This window comes from Vicugna pacos, chromosome 16 (assembly GCF_048564905.1).
Source record: "Vicugna pacos chromosome 16, VicPac4, whole genome shotgun sequence".
Lineage (NCBI taxonomy): Eukaryota > Metazoa > Chordata > Mammalia > Artiodactyla > Camelidae > Vicugna > Vicugna pacos.
In genome coordinates this window covers 8642923-8665415 of record NC_133002.1, presented here as the reverse complement: position 1 = coordinate 8665415, position 22493 = coordinate 8642923, and the positions used below count along the sequence as shown (strand labels likewise).

The 22493-nt window shown below is 53.6% G+C and overlaps 3 protein-coding genes and 1 long non-coding RNA gene across 10 annotated transcripts; 3 read left to right on the top strand and 1 right to left on the bottom strand.

Annotated features, from left to right (window-relative positions):
• Positions 1 to 2238: 2238 nt before the first annotated feature.
• On the top strand, positions 2239 to 13463 carry LOC140686424 (polyunsaturated fatty acid lipoxygenase ALOX12). 3 transcript variants are annotated; one of them, XM_072940465.1, is made up of 14 exons: positions 2239 to 2436; positions 3065 to 3266; positions 4418 to 4499; positions 4604 to 4726; positions 4842 to 4945; positions 5202 to 5362; positions 6194 to 6337; positions 7166 to 7375; positions 9462 to 9548; positions 9748 to 9917; positions 10413 to 10534; positions 12463 to 12563; positions 12686 to 12856; positions 12979 to 13463. In XM_072940465.1, exons 1-14 carry the CDS (start codon positions 2302 to 2304, stop codon positions 13156 to 13158), a joined length of 1992 nt encoding a protein of 663 aa, XP_072796566.1. In that variant the 5' UTR covers positions 2239 to 2301; the 3' UTR covers positions 13159 to 13463. The 3 variants fall into 3 exon arrangements, with proteins under 3 accessions (XP_072796566.1, XP_072796565.1, XP_072796567.1); XM_072940464.1 differs by having other exon boundaries at positions 3065 to 3314; XM_072940466.1 differs by lacking the exon at positions 12686 to 12856 and having other exon boundaries at positions 3065 to 3314.
• LOC140686426 (uncharacterized) lies at positions 3401 to 15049 on the bottom strand. 2 transcript variants are annotated; one of them, XR_012060246.1, is made up of 5 exons: positions 14692 to 15049; positions 12789 to 12869; positions 7231 to 7476; positions 5376 to 5501; positions 3401 to 4473 (listed from the first exon to the last, which is right to left on the bottom strand). It is a non-coding gene; the product is annotated as an uncharacterized lncRNA (long non-coding RNA). The 2 variants fall into 2 exon arrangements; XR_012060247.1 differs by lacking the exon at positions 12789 to 12869.
• Position 15050: 1 nt separating this feature from the next.
• RNASEK (ribonuclease K) lies at positions 15051 to 16856 on the top strand. Its single transcript, XM_072940468.1, has 3 exons — positions 15051 to 15326; positions 16003 to 16079; positions 16463 to 16856. The coding sequence occupies exons 1-3, from the start codon at positions 15249 to 15251 to the stop codon at positions 16602 to 16604; spliced, it is 297 nt and encodes a 98-aa protein (XP_072796569.1). The 5' UTR covers positions 15051 to 15248; the 3' UTR covers positions 16605 to 16856.
• A 116-nt stretch (positions 16857 to 16972) lies between these two features.
• BACC1 (BPTF associated chromatin complex component 1) lies at positions 16973 to 19888 on the top strand. Of its 4 annotated transcripts, none has more exons than XM_006219594.4 (6): positions 16973 to 17209; positions 17394 to 17488; positions 18110 to 18211; positions 18888 to 19078; positions 19283 to 19387; positions 19617 to 19888. In XM_006219594.4, exons 1-6 carry the CDS (start codon positions 17189 to 17191, stop codon positions 19679 to 19681), a joined length of 579 nt encoding a protein of 192 aa, XP_006219656.2. In that variant the 5' UTR covers positions 16973 to 17188; the 3' UTR covers positions 19682 to 19888. The 4 variants fall into 4 exon arrangements, with proteins under 4 accessions (XP_006219656.2, XP_015107870.2, XP_006219658.1 ...); XM_006219595.4 differs by having other exon boundaries at positions 17000 to 17209; positions 19621 to 19888; XM_015252384.3 differs by lacking the exon at positions 18110 to 18211 and having other exon boundaries at positions 16990 to 17209.
• Positions 19889 to 22493: the final 2605 nt, after the last annotated feature.

The window sequence follows — 22493 nt, the reverse complement described above, 5'->3', positions numbered from 1 at the left end:
CTTATTCAATTATACAACTGTTTTCTTTCCTCTGCAACCTTTGTGGAGGGGTTTTAGGGGTTTTTCTGGGTTGGGCAATTTTGTTTTAAATTCTGTTCCTCAGCATAATGCATGTGCTGAAAAAAGAAAAAAAAACCTGGAAGGGTCTTGAGGAGCAAGATCCCTAAATGGGAGGCTGGGGTCTGTGGAGGGACATGGAGAAACAGTATGGGGTGGGGAATGGCGGAGGAATTTCCAGAAGGAATGCTGCTGACATTCAACTGGAAATTGTTTCCAGTCTGTAAATAGAATAATGGCAGCGGATACATACAGAGGCTAGTGTCAGGCATTGTTCTAAATATTTTAAACATTAACCCCTTTAGCCTATGTAGTGGCTTGGATTATAGCTCTTAGTCATTCGTTCCCCGCCTCACCCTGCCTCTGCTGCGTGACCTCGAGGGATACTAGAATGGGCAGAAAAGTTGTCACGAAACAGCAGAGAAGCAGGCTGAAGTCTAGATGGGTTCTGGAAATAGGTGTGAAGCAAACTCTCTTTTCTAGGCCAAAGTGACCCTTGAAGGGTGTGTATGGAAAACCAGATTCAGCTACTACGTAAGATGGGGACATGAGATAGTCTAAGTATTACAGGATAAGGGGACCCCCCCGAACTGGAGGAAACTAGGGTCCAGCATGTGACAGACACCAGCCCTGAGCACAGAGGATGTAGGCAGCAGTGGGCCCAGAAGATAAGAAGAAAGCACACTGTAAGGATGAGACCCTTCCAGAAGTTTGGAGGCTAGAAGGCAGGACTGGAATCCCTCTTATGCTCCCCCACTCCCCGAGTAACCACACATCAAGTCATTTTTGAGGGTCTGGCTCAAGAAAGCAGATTTACCTTGCCCTGACCTAGCCCGGGCCAACAGACACATCCACTGGGAGCCAAAAGCTTATAATGATTTGGCCAAGAAGACCTACATAGGGACCTGCAAGAGGCTGCACCTGGTTCCTGTGTGGGTGGCAGAGCATGAGGCCTGAACATCTTCTGATGTTTACGAAGTCCCTAACCAGCACTGGCCCCTCCATAGCTCCCTGGTTTCCTGCCCAGAGAGCCACAAAGGACCAGGAAATAGCTGGGGGGAGCAGGATAAAGACTAGAAAGAAGATGAAAGAGGTAGAACTTCATAACTAATAAAAACCTTGCATCTAATTTCTTAGAAGAAAACTGAAAAAGCTTCAGATGGGGGAAGCAGGTACCAGGGTCAGTAAGGCCAGAATAAAAATGAACCTGATTTCTTCTGTATAGAACAGGGAACTATATTTAATATCTTGTATTAAACTACAGTGAAAAAGAATATGAACACGAATATATATAAGTATGACTGAAACATTTATGCTGTACTGCAGAAATTGACACACTGTAAACTGACTATACTTCAATTTTAAAAAATTAAACTTTTAAAAAATAAAAAATTAACCTGGAACATATGGAAGGGGAAGAGGTTGTGTTCACCTGGAAGGGAACAAAGTCCAGGGGAACTGTCCATGGATGCTGTGTCCCTAAGTTACTCCACACTGTACCCTGACACCTGGATCCTAACATTCTCTGCACCCACTGTGAACGTTGGACAAAAGGTTTTCACTGCCCTGCCTCAGCGGGGCCTCCCCCTGTATCTGGTGTGCCTGGGGTCTTAACCTAGCCATGCTGGAAAGCAGGTTGAGGTCTGGGGTGCAAGTCTTTGAACTGCTACTTTTCCGGTTCTAGGAAGCCTGGGGGACCTTAGGTCATTTACTAAAACACTGGGCTCAAATGAGGTCGAAAGCAGGAACTGAAAACCTACTGGCCATACCGGGTCTAGCAGCAGGACACTACGTGCTCCCTGGGGCCCAGCCAAGAAAAGCAGAGACTTTCCCCTCCATTGGAACACCGACCCACCTCCTCTTCCGCCTAGCTCTCCGAAAGGCCTGGGGACCCCGGGAAGTCCTCAGCCTTGCTCCCTCAACCCCGAGGCTCCCTCGGAGGTCCAGAGAAACCCAGGCAATTCCATCCTCTCGGCCTCACCGAGGCCGGTGCCCCTTTATCTCCCGCAGCTCCGCCCGGATCCGGAGGCGCGGCCCTTCCCCACAGCCGGCTCTGCCGCTCACAGGTTCGGGCTAGTCTGGGGCGGGGACTGAGAGCGCCAGCAAGTCGTGAGAAGGGCGGGGACGCGGACCCATCTTTAAAGGCCCGGGCCTGGCCCGGGCCCCAAGGCGTCTCGACACCCGCCCGCGGCCCCAAGAAGCGCGCACGTCCCGACTCCCCTCGTCTAAGCCGCCAGGGCCGCCATGGGCCGCTACTGCATCCGCGTAGCCACCGGGGCCTCGCTCTTCGCCGGGTCGCACAACCGCGTGCGGCTGTGGCTGGTCGGGGCGCACGGGGAGACGGAGCTGGAGCTGGAGCTGCGGCCGGTGCGGGGCCAGGTCAGCAGGCGGGAGCGGGGGCCCCCACCCCGGCCCGGGCTTGGGCTCGCGGTGGGAGGGCAGCCCAGAGGCGAGAGGCCGGCGAGGCGCGGGATCCAGGAGCTAAATGACAGCTGGACCGCACTGGCTGGGACTTCCAGGTGTTGGGATGCCTGCGCCTGGGCGAGGAGGGGCGAGGAGAAGGAGGGTCGGGAGCCAGAGACGGGCTGAACGCCACCCCCTTCTCCCTTCCCAGTTACCCTGGTCTTCACAGCCTCCAACTGACTCTCTAAATGACCCCAGGCCAGTGTCAATATAGCATCAGTGTCAAATGGGAAGCTCCTGGGAGAGCGCAGACGGGAATGGCTCAGTTAAAGAACGGATGGAAGTGATGGTGCTCAGGCAGCAATTCAAGACAATGCGGGCCACGCGCCGCCTTCCCTTGTCCTCCTGGTGCCATGGGGCGCCTAAAATCCACCGCGCAGGTGTCCAGAGGAGGGAACGAGGTCTTTGGAGGCATTGTCAACGGAGGCCACCAAGGTCCCCCCTCTTCTGTCCGCACCCCGCCTCAGACCCCCAACCCTCACTCCCGGCAAAACGGCCTCTCCCAGGACCCTGCCACTAAAGTCTCCGGGTTCTGGTCCCACAGGAGGAGGAGTTTGAGCACGACGTTCCCGACGACTTGGGGCCGCTGCAGTTCGTGAAGCTGCGCAAACACCACTCCCTGGTGGACGACGCGTGGTTCTGCGACCGCATCACGGTGCAGGGCCCTGGAGCCGGCGAGGAGGCCGCCTTCCCGTGCTACAGCTGGGTGCAGGGCGACGGCGTCCTGTGCCTGCCCGAGGGCACCGGTGGGGGCAGTGGTGGGCGGTGCGGAGCCTGGGGAACTGCTGACGAAGGTGGGGGGGAGGACTGAGGAAAGTCAGGGGGGCTTGAAAAAAGTGGGTGTTCAGCAGGTTAAGTGCGAAGAAGACAGGAAATGGGGGAAAGTTATAAACTACCGAATTTATACATAGACTAAAAAAGGCTGCGAGTGGGGCTGGATAGGGACATAAGTGGTGTGTAGCTCCCACCCTCCAAGAAGGTGAGGACATAGAATAGGCGTTGAAGCAGTGATGGAAAACAGAGAAGTCCAAGTAAAAGTGAGAAGGAGATCTGGATGGGACTGGGAAGAAGTTAGGGCAGGACAGGTAAGATTAGCACATGGAATAGGGGCTGGGGAGGACCCCTGCGAGGACACAGCTAAGGGAAACAATAAATAATATGACTTGGAGAGCTGGTTTGGTTGGGAAAACATGGAAGACAACCGTCAGGGACAGGGAGCATGCTGACAGGAGGCGGGGATGGATGACAGCTAATTCAGAATTTGTTGGGGAAACAAGAGAGATGATTATGGAGGCAACTGAGGCAAGGGCAGTGATGACGGAAACGTGAAATCTATCACTTTGAGGCAGGTAAGTGTAAGTACAGATAAGAGCAGGAACAAGTTGATAATATAGACTTTGCTGGTGAGTCTTGGAACAATGAAGTCAGAAACAGAAGGCAAACACAGCTCCTCAAAGCTTTTTGAGGATGGCCAAGGTGCGGCAGGGGAGGTTCAAGACACATGAAATTAACCAAAGCAATATACTGTAGAGAAGAGGTGTAGGCACATGAGTGATTAAGATGTTATCACCTTAATTAAGGTGATTTTTCCAATCATAGATATTGATGAAATAAGATCAGGAAGGGAAAGACAGTTAAATGACAAGAAAGGGTGTCAAACATGAGACTGTTGTCTCAAGGCAAGAGATGAGGTCTGAGATTAGCACAACCAGGAGTGCAAAGTTGGCAAAGATAAGATAAATGTGTCTGGGGAACTGATGCAGTGAGGCAAGGCCAGGGATAAAAGCAACAGAGCGTGACTGAACACATGGACTATGACTATGGAAAGGAAGATGAGGATAGGTAGCGGGGCACAGGACCACACAAACTGTGGCCAATCATCTTCATGTCTCCCCAGCCCGCCTGGCAGGAGACAATGCGCTGGACGTGTTCCAGAAACATCGAGAGAAGGAACTGAAAGAAAGACATCAGATATACTGGTGACCACCCACCTACAGGGCCCCTTGGTTGTACCCCCATTCCCTGACCCTGCCCCCATCACTGACCTGGACACCCTCCCTGAAGCCTTCTCCCTGTCTCCTAGCTGGGCCACCTGGAAGGAAGGCTTACCACTGACAATAGCTGCGGGCTGTGAGGATGATCTACCTTCAAACATGAGATTCCATGAGGAGAAGAGGCTGGACTTTGAATGGACACAAAAGGCGGGGTGAGAAGAGCCCGGAGCTCAGAGTGGAAAGAAGGCTGGGAGACCCCAAAATGGTGATAAATGGGGAGGGGCTGATGGATCAGCAAATGGGTTCATGCCACCACACCTGTCCTAGGGCCCTGGAGATGCTCCTCAAACGTGTGTACACCCTCCTGAGCTCCTGGAACCGCCTGGAGGATTTTGATCACATCTTCTGGGGCCAGAAGAGTACCCTGGCTGGTCAGTGGTCCCCCCAGGTCTCTAGAACCCCCTGATGGCCCCTTTTGATGACCCAACCATCACACTTCACAGTCCCGCATAACTACTTCCCAGATGAGAACATATTATGCTTGGTCATTTCTCAGAGGCCCCAAGATGAAAAGGCAGGGGCTGGATACGGGCTGGTCATATGCTGGATCGCTGGGGTAGGGCCTGGAGGAGGGGGATATCCCAACTGTGTACTGTCTTCCTTCTCCACTCCACCCCGACCCCACAGAGAACGTTCGCCAGCGCTGGCAGGAGGATGAATTTTTTGGCTACCAGTTCCTCAATGGCGCCAACCCCATGCTGTTGAGACGCTCCACCGCTCTGCCCCCTCGGCTAGTGCTGCCCTCGGGGATGGAGGAGCTACGGGCCCAGCTGGAGAAAGAACTCCAGGTACCCGTCCCACCTTTGCCTTGTTCTCTCCTTGGCAGTGTGGCCAGCAGTTGTGAAGAGGAGGGACCAAGGCTGAGTCAGGGTCAGGAGGTTGTGGGAATCCACTGCCTCTTGGTCCAGAGTCCAGTGCTGGAAAAACCTAGAGATAATAAGGCATGTAAGGGAAAACTATAAGGAGCACCCAGGGTGGAGGGGAACCAGGATGGATTCCCAGGGCACAGATGGGGCCAGAGATGTTAGTAGGGACGATGACTTTCCCTGGCTGATATCGGTGCTCCAGACACCAGTGTTCACAGGCAGGAAGAAAGATAAAGAATGCACCAGCAGGTAGAGAGAACTGGGGAGGTTACCTGGGTTTGGAAGAGATGAGCAGGGCGGGACGTGAGTGTGTCTGTGTGCGTGTGTGCTGGACTCCATGGTGGTGGTAGGCAGGGGAACCTCTGTGGATCACTTGGCAGAGGAGGTGAGGTTTGGATAGGGAGTCAGAGAGTGCTGGCTGAACTGATGACAGTCAAATCCAGTGAGCAGATCATTGAGGAATGGGGGTAAGGGGCCTGGCCATCTTGACAAGGGGACAGCTTGCAAACCAGACTCAGCAGTCCTGGTTCTAAAACCAGATCTCCTACTACACAGCCCTCACTAGGCGGTTTCTTCACTTGTCTAAAATGAGAGGAACTGGGCCAGCTGCTCTGCTCCCGACAGGACTCTGCTACTGACACAAGATGATAGCAAGAAGCAAGCTAAATGTCTTTAGATGTCTTCCCCCTTTGCCCAGGCCCTCTAGTGGTGGACTTTGAACTCTAACGATGGATACATTCCTCCTTTCCCCAGAATGGTTCCCTGTTTGAGGCGGATTTCATCCTCCTGGATGGAATTCCAGCCAATGTGATCCAAGGAGAGAAGCAGTACCTGGCTGCCCCCCTCGTCATGCTGAAGATGGACCCCCATGGGAAACTGCTTCCCATGGTCATCCAGGTGAGGCGCCCTGAGCATCCCCCTCCCAACCCTGCTCTCTGACCACCTCAACCTCTGTTCCCAAGGACACAGCCCCCCGGTTCTGGGCTCCTGAATTCCATCCTCACGCAGTGAGACCTGTCCTCATGTCACTCTGCTTGTGGCCTAGTTTCTCCTTGACTCATCCAACTGGAAGGACTTGTTCAAGAGTCATAAAGGCCTTCTGGAGTTCTCCTCATATACCCAGTGGCTCTCAGACATTACTGTGCCTCAGAATCATCTAGAGGGCTTGTTAAAACACAGGTTGCTGGGTGTCCTCCCCACTTCCCCCACCCCACACACTTTCTGATGCAGTAGGTCAGCAGTGGGGACTGAGAATTTGCATTTCTAACAAATTCCCAAGCGATGCTGATGCTGATGCTGCTGGCTTGGGGACACACTGAGCATCATGATTTAATCTCCCAGTTACCTCTGACACTAACTACCCATCTACCCTTTCTTCTTCTGTTCTCAACAGTTAGGTAAAAAGTACGGTCAATGATTTCACACAGCCCACTTCCCCTTCCATCCTCCCACCATAATTCAACCCTCATCATGTTTCTCCCAAACCACTGGCAGGATCTCCTCGCTGGACGCCCTGCTTCTGACTCTCCCTGATTCAACCTGACCACCATGGCGCTCGCACGGTGCCACAGCTAGGGAGAGACAGGGTGGAAAGTCCTCATTCCTCCTACAAGATTATAACTTCTTTGATGGCAATCAACATACTCATCTGTTTCCCCAGGAATGCTGACCATAACGTCACACATAAAGCAAGAGTTCTATGACGGCTTCATTTCTCTTTCCCAGCTCCAGCCTCCCAGCCCCAGCTCCCCGACCCCACCACTCTTCCTGCCCTCAGATCCTCCACTTGCCTGGCTCCTGGCAAAGTCCTGGGTCCGAAATTCAGATTTCCAGCTGCATCAGCTCCAATATCATCTGCTGAACACTCATCTGCTGGCCGAGGTCATCGCTGTGGCCACCATGAGGTGCCTCCCGGGACTGCACCCTGTCTTCAAGGTACAACCTCCACCCTCCACATCCCTCTTGAGTCAGAGCCCAGAGAAAGGAAACCACCCAGTGGCAAATGATATTGCAGCATCAAAAAAAATTTACGTCACCTTGTGAGAGAAAGAGGGGAGAAGAGAAGGAAGACAGAGTCCATATGTTGAGACTCAGATTTTAATTAGGTCGAGTCACTTAACGTTTCTTCAGAACATATTATTAATATGGCCCTCTGAAATTCTCAGAGATCTGATGATCTAGCAATGGGCCTAGCCAGATTACTAGGAAAACAAAGGCCTTGTTCCTGCCTTAGGAGATTTATTAGCCAGAAAGACAAGCGGTGTCCATTAGAACCACCCAGAGATCATCTGGAACTAGACTCTGAAATCACAAGAGACCACCTATAAACACTAGGGCGTTGATGGAGCAAATTCCACCCCAGCTGAGTCTGCTAAGTAGCAACAGATCAAAAGGCAAGGACAGGAGCCCAGCGGGCCGTTTAAACCTGCCCCAGAGAGAGATGGAGAAAGATACGCATTGGCAAGGTGGCGACAGGAATGAAAAGGACAAAAATCAAAGGGCTGGTGCAGGGGGGTAACAGCAGCTGCAGCATGCCTGCGTGCCAGAACGGAGACAGAAAGGTCAGAGGTCTAAGCTCCTCCTAGGAGCCCAGGGGTGGGTGTGCTGGAGTGATCTGGAAAGCCTGTGGGCTTAGGAAAGACCGAGTTCAGCATCTGTTGCCAGGCAGAGGCAGTCACATAAAGCCTGTGCTTGCTTCAAACTGTCCTCAAAATCTGGACGGCACTTTAGATACAGGGAACAAAGCAAAGGAGGGACAAAAGTGATACAAGTTGAGGAACCAGAGCAATGATCAGAAACAGTGAAACCAAGAGAAGCAGCCAGTTGAGAAGTAAAGATGAGGTGCTCCATTTTGGGTGCATGGAGTCGGAAATGTTGGCAAGAGATGCCAGTGAGCACCTGGTCAGGAGAACGACGAAACTGTGTTTCAGTGGGGTTTCTGCCCAACCCTCCAAGCCTGGCCAGTAGTAGCTGTGGCCTCCTGGAGTCCTGGGTGACACAGAAAAGATGGAGACCAGTGGAACTGACAGAATCTGGGATTTCACTGATCTCTAGGGGGCCATGCACCACCCTCTTCCGCTCATCTTGACCAGGCTCAGCCTCTATTCACACTTAAATTCCCCCTTCAGTCCCCTCCAAGCCCCATCTCCACTGCCATGGCAACAGCACGGCAAACAGCTGAGCTGTTACCGGTACACGGGGGAGAGCCCAGCCGGCACGTGTCCTGGAGGTGGTGTGTGCAGGCTCGGGACTCAGACTGCCCAGCTCTGAATCCTGAATCCTGACCTCTGTACTTACCAGATGTGAGCTCAGTGTCCTGCCCTCTAAGTGGGGACAACAGGAGCTCCACTGTGGCTCAAGGATAAAATGACACAACAGCGTGACAGAGGCTAAAAGCTGTGAAAACATCCGTTCTTGCAGCGATTGTTACTGTTATTCGGAGTTGTCTGTCCTCAGGTGTCTTCTCTCCTCATGCGGACTTCGGGCTTTCTATGACACTCAGTGCCCCTCATGAACTTTCTGAGAAGTTTCAGTTCACTGTGACCTGCTCTGACCTCCTGGCACCAGAGGTATTGCTGGCTCATCCCGTGTCCAGCAGCAACTCATATAGATACCAACACTGCATGAAACCTGCACTCCAGAGGGAAACAATAACAAGGACCCTTCCTCCAGGACTTCTGTGTGCACCAAACACTCCTCACACATCACCCACATAAACACCACAGCCTCCCGAGACAAAAGACCCTATCATCACCTGCTGCTGACAGATGAGGTGCTAGACAGGAGAAGAGTCAGAGCCAGGACCCTGAACGAGCATTAGAGTGAGGGCTGAACTGCAGGTGGAACCCAGGCCAGTCTGCTCCAGAGCCTGACTCAGAGGGGAGTAAAGAGAATGAAAGTGACCGCAGAAGCAGGAGACCGGCCTGTCAAGGGAGGAGAGGAGAGAAGGCCACTGTGCTCTGCAAGGAAGGACCCAAGCACGATCCACCATTAACCACCCCCATAATCTCCTCCATCCCAGTTTCTGATGCCACACATCCGCTACACTATGGAAATCAACACCCGGGCACGGACCCAACTCATCTCAGATGGAGGTGTATTTGATAAGGTAAGGAGATGATGGGGCAGGGGGTTGCCAACCATCCAACTGTCTGCGATCTCCTGCCACTTTCAAGATCCCCAACCCACCAGTGTGAAAGTCCTGACCCTTTATATCCAGAGCTTTAAATGTGAAAATCCCACACTTGAACCCCTTAAATACTGTGCTCTGGCTTCTTCCTCAAGGTCTCACATCTCTCTTGTCCCAGGTAGTGAGCACCGGTGGTGGGGGCCACGTGCACTTGCTCCGCCGGGCCATGGCTCAGCTGACCTACTGCTCCCTCTGTCCTCCTGACGATCTGGCTGAACGCGGGCTGCTGGGAACCCCAGGTGCTCACTACGCCCACGATGCTTTACGGCTCTGGGACATCACTGCCCGGTGGGTGAGAGTGGGAGCCAAGAAATGGAGGGGTTGGGGGAGAGGGTGAGTGGGGCTCTGGCCTGACATCAGCACGGGGCAATAGGAGTCTAAATACAAGAGGGTCCAGACAGGAGGAGCAGAGACTCCATCCTGGGGGGAGATGAGGACGAGTGAGGAGTCAGTGGGTAAGGTCCGAGAAGGAGGAGATGGGGGACAGAAAGCCTCGGTCAGGAAACTGTGGACTGGGAGGCTGAGGGATCTGGACAAAACAGGGTTTTGTTTTGTTTTTTGCCAGGAAGAATGGCTATCACCCACGCACAGGGAATTCCTAAAACGGATGACCCACATTTCCTTTCTTTCTCACCTAGTTTGTAGAAAGAGCTGGAATGACCCAGAAGGCAGGTCTTGAACAATCTACGCTCAGACACCGAGAGTCAGCTGGGCAGAGGCCACGGCAAAGTGGAGAGGTCAGAGCCTTCTCTCCACCAGCTCACCTCCCGCTCCCCTGGGCAGGTACGTGGAGCGGATCATCCAGCTCTTCTACCACGGGGATGATGTCGTGAGAGGGGACCCTGAGCTGCAGGCCTGGTGTCAGGAGATCACTGAGGTGGGGCTGTGCCGGGCCCAGGACCGAGGTGAGACCCCTCCCCAGAGACAGGGGCTCCTCGGACCCTCTGCCCAGAGCTCCTTCTCAGCCTTGTCCGTCTGGGTTCAGGACGGCAACCCTTCACCGCACCCCCGTCTCCCTCCACACGTGAAGCACCTGAATCCCATTCCCACCTCCGGAGACTCACTACAGTTACAGACACCCAAGGGCCGCCCTTCTCGGAGACCCTGGTCATCAACCCTCACTTCCACCCCTACCCCCAGCCTGTCACAGTGTGGAGCCCAACAGGGCCAGAACCCCGGCCAGGCAGGGATCTGCCCGGGTCCTGCCAGAGCTCACATTCTCGCCTCACGGTTGTCGGTTTCCTAGCCAAGGATATAAATGGGGAGCTTATTCCCATCGAAGCCCATGATGGCCTTCCCTGGCTCCTCCCACTTCTGCTCCTGTTCATCACACAGACGGTCCAGGCACCCTGCACACTCACCACAGCACAAGGTCATTTCTAGGTGCAAACTCAGTGCTCTGTGTGCTTTGGCTCAACCCTGAACTCAGTGTCCTACCCCTTGGGACTCTCATTTCTTTGGCCAATCCAGCCACCATCTGCCCCCTGCTTCTAAACTCTGAGGAAGAAACAGCCTTTCTTGAGCTCTTCTGAGGTCTGTCCTCCTCTCTCTAACTCACGTGGGCCAGCCTGTCCCTGCTGTACATCGTCCTTTGGTCCCTGCCCCTCACACTTCACACCAACATCTCTGCCTCTGTGGGACAACTACAGACATTTACTGGGGAGCCACTGTGGCCAGCCTCTGGGGGTGTGGTGAGTGCTAACCAACACCTGCCCTCTGGAGGGGTGTCTCCCTGCGGAGTCAGTGGCTGCAAACTGCCCCCCACCCTCCCAGGACCAGACTTTCTCCAGTACATCTCAGTGCTGTCCCTTAGCTCCACATGCTCTCGGAAGACCCTGCCTCCTCTCCCCAGCCATCTTTTCCCCAACCAGTATCTACATTTGGAAGATGAAAATAAACATCTGCCTGTTAACTTTAACCTCAACTAACTGCCTCTCATCCCCTCCTCCTCTACTCTCCTGCAGTTCTTATAGCTCACCTTTGCCTCATTTTTCCCAGTAGACTTTTTAGAGAAAATATTGTAAAATTTTAAAAGCCAAAAAAGGGGGGGGGAGGAATATAGCTCAGTGGTAGAGCTCACGTTTAGTAAGGTTCAATCCCCACTACCTCCATCAAAAAATAATAAATTTTTTAAAATAAAAAAGCCTGAGATTAGCAGTCAGGCACCCCAGTTCAAGGTCAGCCACTGCCTTTCCCCAACTACGTGATCCTGATTTTTGGTCTTTGATTTTTTTTTTAAATGAATAACAGGGGAGTGATTATACTTGTTCCACTTGACTGACAGGATTATTGGGTCTCTGAGCCCCGACCTCCACTGTCAACTGAGTAGCCTGACGTATTCTTCGTGGAAAGCCTCTCTTGGCTGTGACACTATAAATCCACGACTTCTCTTATCCCTCAAGTTATAACTCAAACATTCATAATTCCCTGTCCGGAAATAGGAGGCGCCATCCCAAGTTTCTCAGCCACTTTTTGACGCAGAGGATTTTTGATCAGTCAGAACTTTTCAGTCCCCACTCTTCCATGATAACAATAATTATTAATTATTGAGCTCTTGCTCCATGCCAGGTGACTATCTCATGCATAAGGTAGGGGGCGCTCCACATTCCACAGCTGAAGAAGTTGAGGCTTAGGGAGGTTCAGTAATTGGCCCGAGGTAACCCAACTATTTGACTTGAGCCTGAACTGAAACTCAGTCTGATGCAAATCTATTGGAAGAAAGGACCAAAGAAGCAAGCACCCACCAATTCCAAAATGCAGGCATCCCAGACATTGGTCTCGTTTTCTCTCCTCTCAGGCTATAAACTCTAAATCCTGTTCCCTTCCCACCCAGGTTTCCCTGTGTCCTTCCAGTCCCAGAATCAACTCTGCCATTTCCTTACCATGTGTGTCTTCACATGCACTGCTCAGCATGGGGCCATCAACAAGGGCCAGGTATGGACAGCTAAAAGCCCAGGCCCCTGAAGACAGGTGTCTGGACCTTGGGATGCCCAAGGGAGAGATGGGGGTTCAGACCCCAAGTACCAGGGTCCTAGGGCTGCAGTTTCTTCCCCCAGCTGGAATGGTATGCCTGGGTCCCTAATGCCCCATGCACAATGCGGATGCCCCCACCCACCACCAAGGAAGACGTGACAATGGCCACAGTGATGGGCTCACTACCTGATGTCCAAAAGGCCTGCCTTCAAATGGCCATCACATGGCATCTGGGTCGCCGCCAGCCAGACATGGTAAGAGAGGACTCTGGGGAAAGGGAAATGACAGTTGGAAGGGAAACATCAGAGCGAAGGGCTGGACTCTAGGTGCGGCTGCCTTCAAACTGGAAACCGACTGATCTTTTGTTCCTTCTTAGGTGCCTTTGGGGCATCACAAAGAAAAATATTTCTCAGAAGCCAAGGCCAAGGCTGCACTAAACCAATTCCAAACAGATTTGGCAAACCTGGAAAGGGAGATTGCAGCCCGGAATGAGCAACTTGACCTGCCCTATGAATACCTGAAGCCCAGCCTCACGGAGAACAGCATCACTATCTGAGCTCTAAGGCGCCCCCACCAGGAAGACCACAGATCAGCTCTAGGGCTGAGTTTCATCTTGAGTTTCATGGTTTCCTAATCTCTGCTGCTGAGGCTCTCTTTCCTCCCCCAGTTAAATCGCCTACATCTGTACCCCACGAGCCCAAGGGGCAGCAAAACTTTTCTGTAAAGAGCCAGATAATCTTTTAGGCTCTGTAGGCCACCCAGTCTCTGTCGAGACTCCTGTTGTAGCACAGAAGCAGCCACCGGCCGTACGTAAATGGATGTGATTGTGTTCCAATAAAACTTTATTTATGGACAGCAAAATACGAACTTCCCATGTCACAAAATATCCTTCTTCTTTTGGTTTACTCAACCATTAAAAAGCAAGCAAACAAACAAACCTGTGCTTTCTTAGAGGGACATGCACAGGTTGCCGGCTGGACTTGGCCCTCAGGGGCAGTACCTGCACAAAAGTGCCCCGCAGTAGCCTGAGGCACTGACCTTTCTTGCAAACCATCCAGAGAATGCTGGAAGGGTTTCTGGGAGATTTCTGGAAGAAATTGACTCTCTCAACTAATTCTCCTTTCCTGGGAGCTTAACTTCATGCTTGGTGGCCAACTTAAAAATTCCTGACACTTCTTTGGCAACTTTTTCTCCACCCCGATTTCTCCTATTCACACACCTCCCCCAAAAGTCCTTGAATGAGAATAGTGCTCCTAAAGCAGAATAAAAACCTTCACCCCAAAATGGCTTCCTTCTCCAGACAGTCTCAAACAAGAGACATGAAATTCATGTCTGAAGATCACTTTACTTCTCTTTCGGGCCCTGGGGTCTCCACGTGTTCCCTAGGTTCCAAGTTCTCTTTCACAACACCTTTAAGAACGATGTCACAAAATAAATGGAAAAATACCACAAAGTTATGCGAACCACTGACAGCGTTTCTTTGATTCTGGGGTTTTAGGATCTAAACGACCCCTCTCAATTATTTTGTGATCACTGTCCTCACTAGAATGGGTACAACAAACTCAGTGCAAAATTGTGTTCTTTAAACACCCCTATTTCCCTGAATAATTATTACAAATCTTTCACCAGGAAAGTATACAAACTTTTTCTTTGGAGAGTGTGATCTATTCATATGTTTTAAATCTTGTACTCCGTCCGCCTCGTTCAAAGTTTCCTTAGTTTACAACAGGGAAGCAAAGTGACATTTTTGTGTATTCATCCCCTTCTCCAGCACATTTGGCAGGACCACTCACCTGAACAACTTGCTCATTGAGTCTGCTTTTCCTGGACTTCTCCTAACGCCCAGATTTTTCCTGATTTGGCATCCAAAACCCTTCAGTATTCCATGTTTGGTAACAAAATATTACATACTTCCAATGCCAAGAAGCCTCAGCAATTTAAAGCGTCCTAGCCACAGCAGCACGCCTGGGCGCGGGAAGGGGCTGCTACCTCCTTTTACAATGTCAGAATGTCTATTTTAAAACGTAAGGATGAGTAGAGAAAAGATGGAGGCGTTCTCTCTCGGTGTAAATGTCTATGTCTCACTTACCATTTCCCCATCACAGGATACCACCCGAGACTAAGGTACCGGAGACAAAAATCAGGTAGCTTCAATCTTCTGCTCCTAAGAGCGCATCGCCAAGGTTACCAGGAGCTCCGCAACAGATAAGCCCTTTTCCCGAGGCCGAGCTACTGCTTCTTCCTCGTCACGTGACTTGCCATACTCCGTCCCGCGATATAATGGAGCCTCCTATTCAAACCTGAAGAGGGAGGAACCAAGAAATCGGAGGCCCTTCCTCCTGCAATACTCGCACCCGAGCTACATATGGGTTAATAAGGATTCCGAAGGACCTGATAAGATTTCGGACACGCTGCCTTTTCCCGCCGAAGTCCCGAGAGGACCCGGCGCCACCCAGCGCTCTCTGCTTGGCGCGCCCCACAGCACGACGGTTGGGTCCAGAAGCCACGCCCCCTCGGCCGCCCTACCAGTTCTCCGTCCTCCAAGCGAGCCCCCTAGTCCAGCCCGCTTCCCCACAGCTGGTCGGGGCTTCCACTCACCGCCTTCCTACCCGGCCTACATCAAGGCGATCCCCGACTCCCTTCTTCATGGCGTCGCTTCTGTGCTGTGGGCCCAAGCTGGCCGCCTGCGGCATCGTCCTCAGCGCCTGGGGAGTGATCATGTTGGTGAGGGGACTGCCCGGCGAGAACAGGAGAGGAAAGGGCCTGAGGGCCCCGGTGTTGGAGGGCTGGAAGGCTGGGGGACTCCAGGCCTCGGAGAGCAGCAGGCAGGCTGGAGGGGATAGTTGATTAGCCTCTGGAGAAGGAGACAGAACTGAACTGAGAAATGGGGAGTTGGAGAGTGGAGGGGGAAAAACTGAAGATTGGTATGGGAGCTGGGCTGGTAAATTTGGAGAACCCTCAAGGTAAGAGGAAGAAGAGCTGGGTTCTTGAGAGATCCTTGCACTGAATGGAGGCAGTGGGGAAAGGGAGTGCTTGTTCCCGAAGTGGGTGTTTCCCCAGGACTCTACCCGCCCCAAACCAGGAAGAAATAATATGAAGAAGTACCGATTCCTCCTAACCCCTCCCCTCTGTCCCGTGATAATCACGCCTCTGGAGGGAGCATAATCTGGGTTCCTCGGTTGCTCACTATTCTTGCCCTTGCCCCAGCCAAGTCTCTGTGTCACCACTCACGCCCTATTCTGGGTGACAGGAGTCCAAATCCAGCAACAGCCATCCCTAATCCAGCTCATTCTGGCAATCCCAAACATAGATGTTGTGGCAACATTCGAAGTGGGAGGAGTTTAGGCAGTGACCAGGTCAGGTGCCTGAGTTCAACAACCTGCGCTTTCCCTTTTTTCAGATAATGCTCGGAATCTTTTTCAATATCCACTCCGCTGCGCTTTTTGAGGATGTTCCCTTCACGGAGAAAGATTTTGAGTAAGTAGAGAGGCCAGGTGAGGTGGTCAGAATGACGGGCGGGGAACCGCAGGAGGCTGGATGCTTGGGGCCCGGAGGATAGGGAGCTGGGTGCGAAGAGCTGCTCTCTTAGCACAGTTACGAGCGGTCTTGGGAGTCAGATCTCAGGCCATCCTAAACCCACCACTTTAGATGTGGCTTCTTTGGGTATTACATTTGACTTCTCTGTGCCTCCGTCCACCTCTGCAAAGTGGATGCTGTAAAAGAACTCAGTTATGGAGAAGATTGAATAAGACAATACACGCAAAAGCGTTTAGAATGGTACCCAGCACATAATCAGTGTTCGGTAACTATCGGCCGCTATTAATGTTTCTGACATTTCTCTGCCTAATCCTCACCCCTAGGAATGGCCCCCAGAACATATACAACCGTTACGAGCAAGTCGGTTACAACTGTTTCATCGCCGCGGGCATTTACTTCCTTCTCGGAGGCTTCTTTTTCTGCCAGCTTCGGCTCAATCAGCGCAAGGAATACATGGTGCGCTAGAGCACCGTCGCGTTTCCCCTCTCCTGCCCCCACCTCTATTTAAAGACTCTCCCCACCTGGTCGTCGTTCCCCCCCCCCCCCGCCATCCATTCTGGCGCCTTCTGAGGATTGGATTTCCCTGGCGGAAGACTGAATCCCTTGTTCGCCAACCTCCGGCACCCGTCCTCAATGGAGAGAAGTTGTGGCCGTTCCCTGTCCCTCTGGCCCCCTCGCCTTGTCCTTTTCCACAATAAAGAGAAACTGCTCTCTTAAGCCTTGTGTGTGTGCTTGGCTTGGGGGCGGGGGCGGCACCCGGGCTGGAGCTCGGCCTCCAAGCAGGGAGTCCCGACCCCTGACGGAAGCGAAGTAAAGCCGGGCCGGAAGTGAGGCGGTATCTTCCACTCTCCTCTCCGCGCCCGGAGGCGGCCTAAGTAGCTGCGGCTGGTGAGGCGGCGGGAGATCGAGCTGGAGCCAATCAGCTGCGGAAAGAGGCGGGACTTCCTGCGCGGGGGCCGGAGCCGTTCGGTCGCCGGGCTTTCCGTGGTCCCGGCTTGGCTTCGTGGTAGCGGCGGCGGCTGCGTCTCCGTGAGGAGGAGCGCGGAGCCATGACGTCAGCGTCCACAAAGGTTCGACCTCCCTCGCGGACAGCGCTCCCTGGTGGCCACGGGGGGGCGGGCCCCCCAGTTGGCTCCCGGATTTTCCGTCCCGGACGGGGGTGGGCGGGAGTCCAGCCTGGGGTGGGGCTAGGGGCTCCGGGCGGGATGGCGCGGGGATGTGCGCCTGCCCCCCGTAATGCTGCCCCGCCCCCAGGTCGGAGAGATCTTCTCCGCCGCGGGCGCCGCCTTCACGAAGCTCGGCGAGCTGACCATGCAGCTGCATCCCGTAGCCGACTCTTCCCCCGCGGGGTACGTGAGCCCGGGCTGGGACGTGGACGCTGAGAGCGGACGCTTGGACTCGATCACAGACACCGACACTCTCTAGGGCAGGGACAGATGTTAGTTTCCCTTTGTGCCTGGCCCAGCACAGAATAGGTGTTAATAAATGATTGTTGAATGAATGAATGAATGACAGATAAACCACAGACTGAGGCTCATAAGCCGGACTCATTCATTGCACAGCTCTACCCTGCTGCAAACTGGCACATTATAGACCACCATCACTACCCACCTATCCCAAATCACGTGGAATTGCGTCAGACTGCTGCAGATTGTGTTTAGGGTTTCTGTAAGACCCCTACTTGTTGAATTAGTTTTAGTGGGTTGTTTACAGCAGCTGTTTCGCGTTGATGGGAGAGAGGTTTTCTTCTAAGGTGGCGGTTGTTGCAATATCATGTGGTTGGGGGGTCCTCAGAGTTCCCACAGGGCCTTAAGTTTTTTTTTTAAAAAGGAGGATCTCTTTATGGGCCCATGGAAGAGGCTCTAGACATTGCGGGGAGGAGGCTGGTTGCTGTGGAATGCATTGCCTGTGGGCTGGCTCCACACCCCTCCTCCTCCCACTTTCGCTATTCCCCTCTCCCCTTCTGACAGTGCCAAGTGGACGGAGACGGAGATAGAGATGCTGAGGGCTGCTGTGAAGCGATTTGGGGACGATCTTAATCACATCAGCTGTGTCATCAAGGAACGGACAGTGTGAGGGAGGGTTGGCTGGCAGAGAAAGGGCGGGTGGGCAGCTTTTTTCCTCCACACCCATTGTTCCATCTTCCTCCGAACTCCCTTCCAGCTCAGCATCTTTCCTACTTTGTTGCTAGTTCTATTAGCATCCCCTTGAGGACTGAAAGAATAAAAGAATTGTCACAATTGGTCAAAAGTTACTAACATGCTATGGTGAATGGGAACTTACAAGAATTTGATTTTAGTTTGCCGGAGATACCCAATCCTTGAATTTGGTCATCAGAGTTCCCTGGTTATTTATACAGAGCTTTTGAGACTCTACTGTGGTGTTTCCTGGGATAGTGCGATTCTGAACTAGTTGATCAGGATCTCCCAATAGGTCTCAGTCTATCTGTGGGTCGCACAGGCTTCCCTGGTAGCCTTCCATATCCATACCCCTCTCCCAGAAGAGAACTGGGAGATGGGCCTGTCCTGCTACTCAGTTAAGGGACTCCACTCCTCAGACTCCATTTGCCCTAAGTGATTGCAAAGCTTCAGGAAAAAGAGTCCTATCAAAAAGTTGGGGGCCCCCCGGGTTCCTTTGAAGGGGTTCCCCAGGATTCCTTCCGAGTGGCCCACTGCCCTGCCCTCCCCTCCCATCTGCCCTCAGTCTCTCTGATGACTCCCTTCCTCACATGCTGTCTCTTTTCTTTAGGGCTCAAATAAAGGCCACTGTGAAACGAAAGGTGTATGAAGACTCCGGCATCCCCCTTCCAGCTGATTCACCCAAGAAAGGGCCCAAGAAGGTGGCATCTGGTGTCTTGTCGCCTCCTCCATCTGCCCCTCCACCAAGCAGCTCCAGTGCCTCTGAGGCCGGGGGTCCCCCCATAAAGAAACAGAAGGCTGGTGAGCGCTGTGGAGTTGCTGCCTAGTGGTTCAAGATCCCACCCGAGGTTCAGTGGGAGAATTGGGCTTGAGTCAAAGGACAGATGTTTTTTCATCTCCCAGTGAATGGCTGAGGGGAGGGAGGGAGGGAGAGCTTGAAGCTTTGGGAAGTGGGGATGGGTAACCATCAGGGAACCTAGAACTTAGCTTATGCCCCCCTTCCAGATGTGACAGTCAGTGCTCTGAACGACTCGGACGCCAACAGTGACCTGGTGGATATTGAAGGGCTAGGAGAAACTCCTCCAGCCAAGAAACTCAACTTCGACCAGGGTAGGAGTCTTGCTCCTCCCACAGCTGTTGAAGGGGTGGGGAAGGACGTGCTGACTGTGCTGGGAGGGGAGGGGCTCAGCAGAAGTCTCCTCCCAGGTCCCTGGTGTTCTCGCCTGTGCATGCAGGGGATCAGGTCTGTAAGGAGCTAGGTGCCCCAGGGAGGTGGGAGTTGTATCAGAAGCGTACTTGGGGCTTGCTCCATCTCGGCCCGTTTTACTTCCTGTTCCAGACAGCCTGACCCTGGATTCTGGCCTTCTCTTGACCTCCACTGATCCTCCTCTGCTCTCTTGCTGAGCCTTTCACCTCTGACCCCTCCCACTGTTCACCCTGGACCTGTGGATCGCCTGGGACTATGAGCAGGGCCTGCATGAGTGAGGGGTGAAAACCTGCGGGAATCGCCCATCTTGCTGTTCCTGTATGAGCATCTGCCCCAACCCCTTTGACTCCCCCCCCCTTCCGATGGACATTTTTATATAGAAGACAATAAAGATCTCCCTCTTAGCTTGGTGTCTTCAGCCTGATATTGATGGAGGACAGGGGACACTCCCCTCTGTCCTTAGTCCCCTGGGGCTCAGCCCCTCCTCGGCAGCTCTCACCACCCTGCCTGGAGCAGCACAGCCAATATTGGCAGACTCTCTTCCCAGTGCCAATATTTCTGTGCTGCTAGAGCCAGGGGAGCTGGGTGTGGGCAACAAAGACTCCACTTTGCTCTTTGGAGGCAGAACTTACTCCCGGGTCTCTGGCAGTCAGGATTCCTGAGACTACCCTGGGGATTTCAGAGGGGCAGCTGCCAGGGCGTTCACACCTCCCACCCCCTGCCCCCCTTCACCTCATGAGAAGGCCCCAGATGTTTTTTGTGTCGCTTCTCCAGGGTGGCCTCCCGGGCCAAGCCTCGGCGGTGCCTCCCCCACCCTCGCTCTAACACCACAGTGTGGTTTGGACGTGGCCACAGTGCCGTACAAACCACAGTGTGCTGCTGGGGCGGGAGCAGGATTGGGGTGGGTTGAGGGGAAGGGAGCACAGGACAGTGCTGTGAAGATCCCCCGCCACCAAGAGCAGGGAGTTAGAGAAGGCTGAAAAGGCAAGCATGGCCCCAAGAAGGGTTGGGGAAAACAAGAAACCAGAGCTGGGAGCTGAGCAGGCAACTGGAGGGAGAGGGGCCTCGGGTGAGCTCGCAGTGTCATAAGACTGGAGCCATCTTCCCTGTAGGAACTCTGCTCAGGGGATCCCTAGGGTGGGGTCAGAGGCAGAGGAAATAGGGAATGACTATGGGGGACCAACAGACTGCCTCAGGACTCAGCAAGGGCAGGGACCCAAGGCTTCCTGTGTCCTGTTCCTCCCCTCCCTGGGTCAGAACCCAGGAGAAAGCAAGGAAAGACAGAAGGCCAAGGACAGCAGGGTTGGGAGTTGGCAGTCCAGAGGTGGTGGGGCCGGAACATGGTTGGGAGAGGGGGGCCGGAAGTCGCCCTGGGCCCTGGGCCTGCCACAAGATGGAGGCCAAAGGCAGGAAATGGAGGCCAGAGAAAAAGGGGAGCAGCAAGGCCCAGGAAGAGGGCCATCTGGACCTGGGGGCCAGGTATTCAACCCCCAGCACTGTTCTCACTCCCCACGGCCCCCCAGGACCCAAGTCTCACCCCCTGTGACATCCCTCATCAGCCCATCCACCAGGCCCAGGAAGGCGGGCCCACCCCAGAAAGCCACGTTTAAGCTGAGACAAACATGCCTCTCCCCACCCCCACCCTAGGCCTTCCCTCAGCCTTTCTCTCCTGTCCAGGACTTGATTTTTAAAATACACCCCCCACCAGAAAGCGAAATCCAAGGGTCAAAATCCCTTCCGCAAATCAAAATTATATCTCCTAAAATTCAAAAGTTATCCTCCCACCTCCCATCCCACCCTTTACCGCCCCCCCTCTCGACACACCCCCCAAAACTCTTAGCAATCAGACAAATCTAAGATGGTGGTGTAAGCAGTCTTTTTAGGCCCCAGGGGATGCCGGACCCCCTCGGTCGAGACCCTTATCTGTCCTGTATCAAATCCTGCCAAGGCCTCCTGCTCCTCACACCACCCTCCATAACCCCCAAACCGAACAGCTGCCCCCAGCTCCCATCCTCGGCAAAGCCTTTGTGGGGGTGAAACAGAAATCAAACACTATACTAACGGCTGGGGACGTTGGGGGGCCCTCTGGTCTGTCTTTGGTTTCCATCTGGGGGACTGCAGTTTAGGGGCATAGGAGAAAGCCTCTCCAATCATCCCCCCAGTTTCAAGACTGACAAAGCCCAACCCCACCCCAGCACGCACCTCCAAACCTCCCCCCAACCGCCATGTCTCTCCTGAAAACAGGGGACACTTTCCTCCCCACTTACCTCAGCTACTCTCCCCTGAGATCCTGGTCCCCTATTTTGAAGGGAACAAAATTTGGGGTGCATCCCTCACATTTGGGGTGCAGGAGAAAGGAGCCGCCCCAGTCGCATCGCTGGCCTCCTTCCTTTCGGCTGGCTCAGGGAGTGGGGAGTGCCCTAGGGAGGGGGGACCCCCATAAGAGAGCACAGGAGGGGGTTCCTCCACTCCCAGTTAGAATTGGGGACACCCCCCCAAAACTCGTCCCAGCCCATCCGTCTCCAACTCGGCGGGAGAGGCAGCTGCAATGCCCCAGTCAGATTCCCCCAACACTACATTCCTCACCCCATCTAGAGGGGTCCCGGGGGCCCCAAAAAATCCCAAAAAAATCTAGGATGTTGGCAGGACGGTCCTTGACTAGCTCCCCAAATTTGGGGTCCTTAGATCCCCCCGTTTTTTCAGGAAAATTCCGTCTTTCACCTGCCTCCCGCCAGCCCTGCTCTGTCCCGATGCCAATTTTGGAAGTCACTCCCTCCTTCCTCCTCCCCGTCTCTCCAGGCCCCCCCGCTCGGGGGCTAGGGTCCAGGACACCTGGCTTCCAGGCCGGGGGGAGGGGGGCACTCCTCGAAGGGCTAGGGGCCAGGAGGTCAAGCTCATAGCCCCAGTCTTAGGGAAGCAGGAAAGCCCGATCCTCCCTTCCCCTCCCCCCTGGCTGGTCTCCGTGGTGGTTTAGGAAAGCCTGGAGGATTGGAATCTGCCATTGCTATT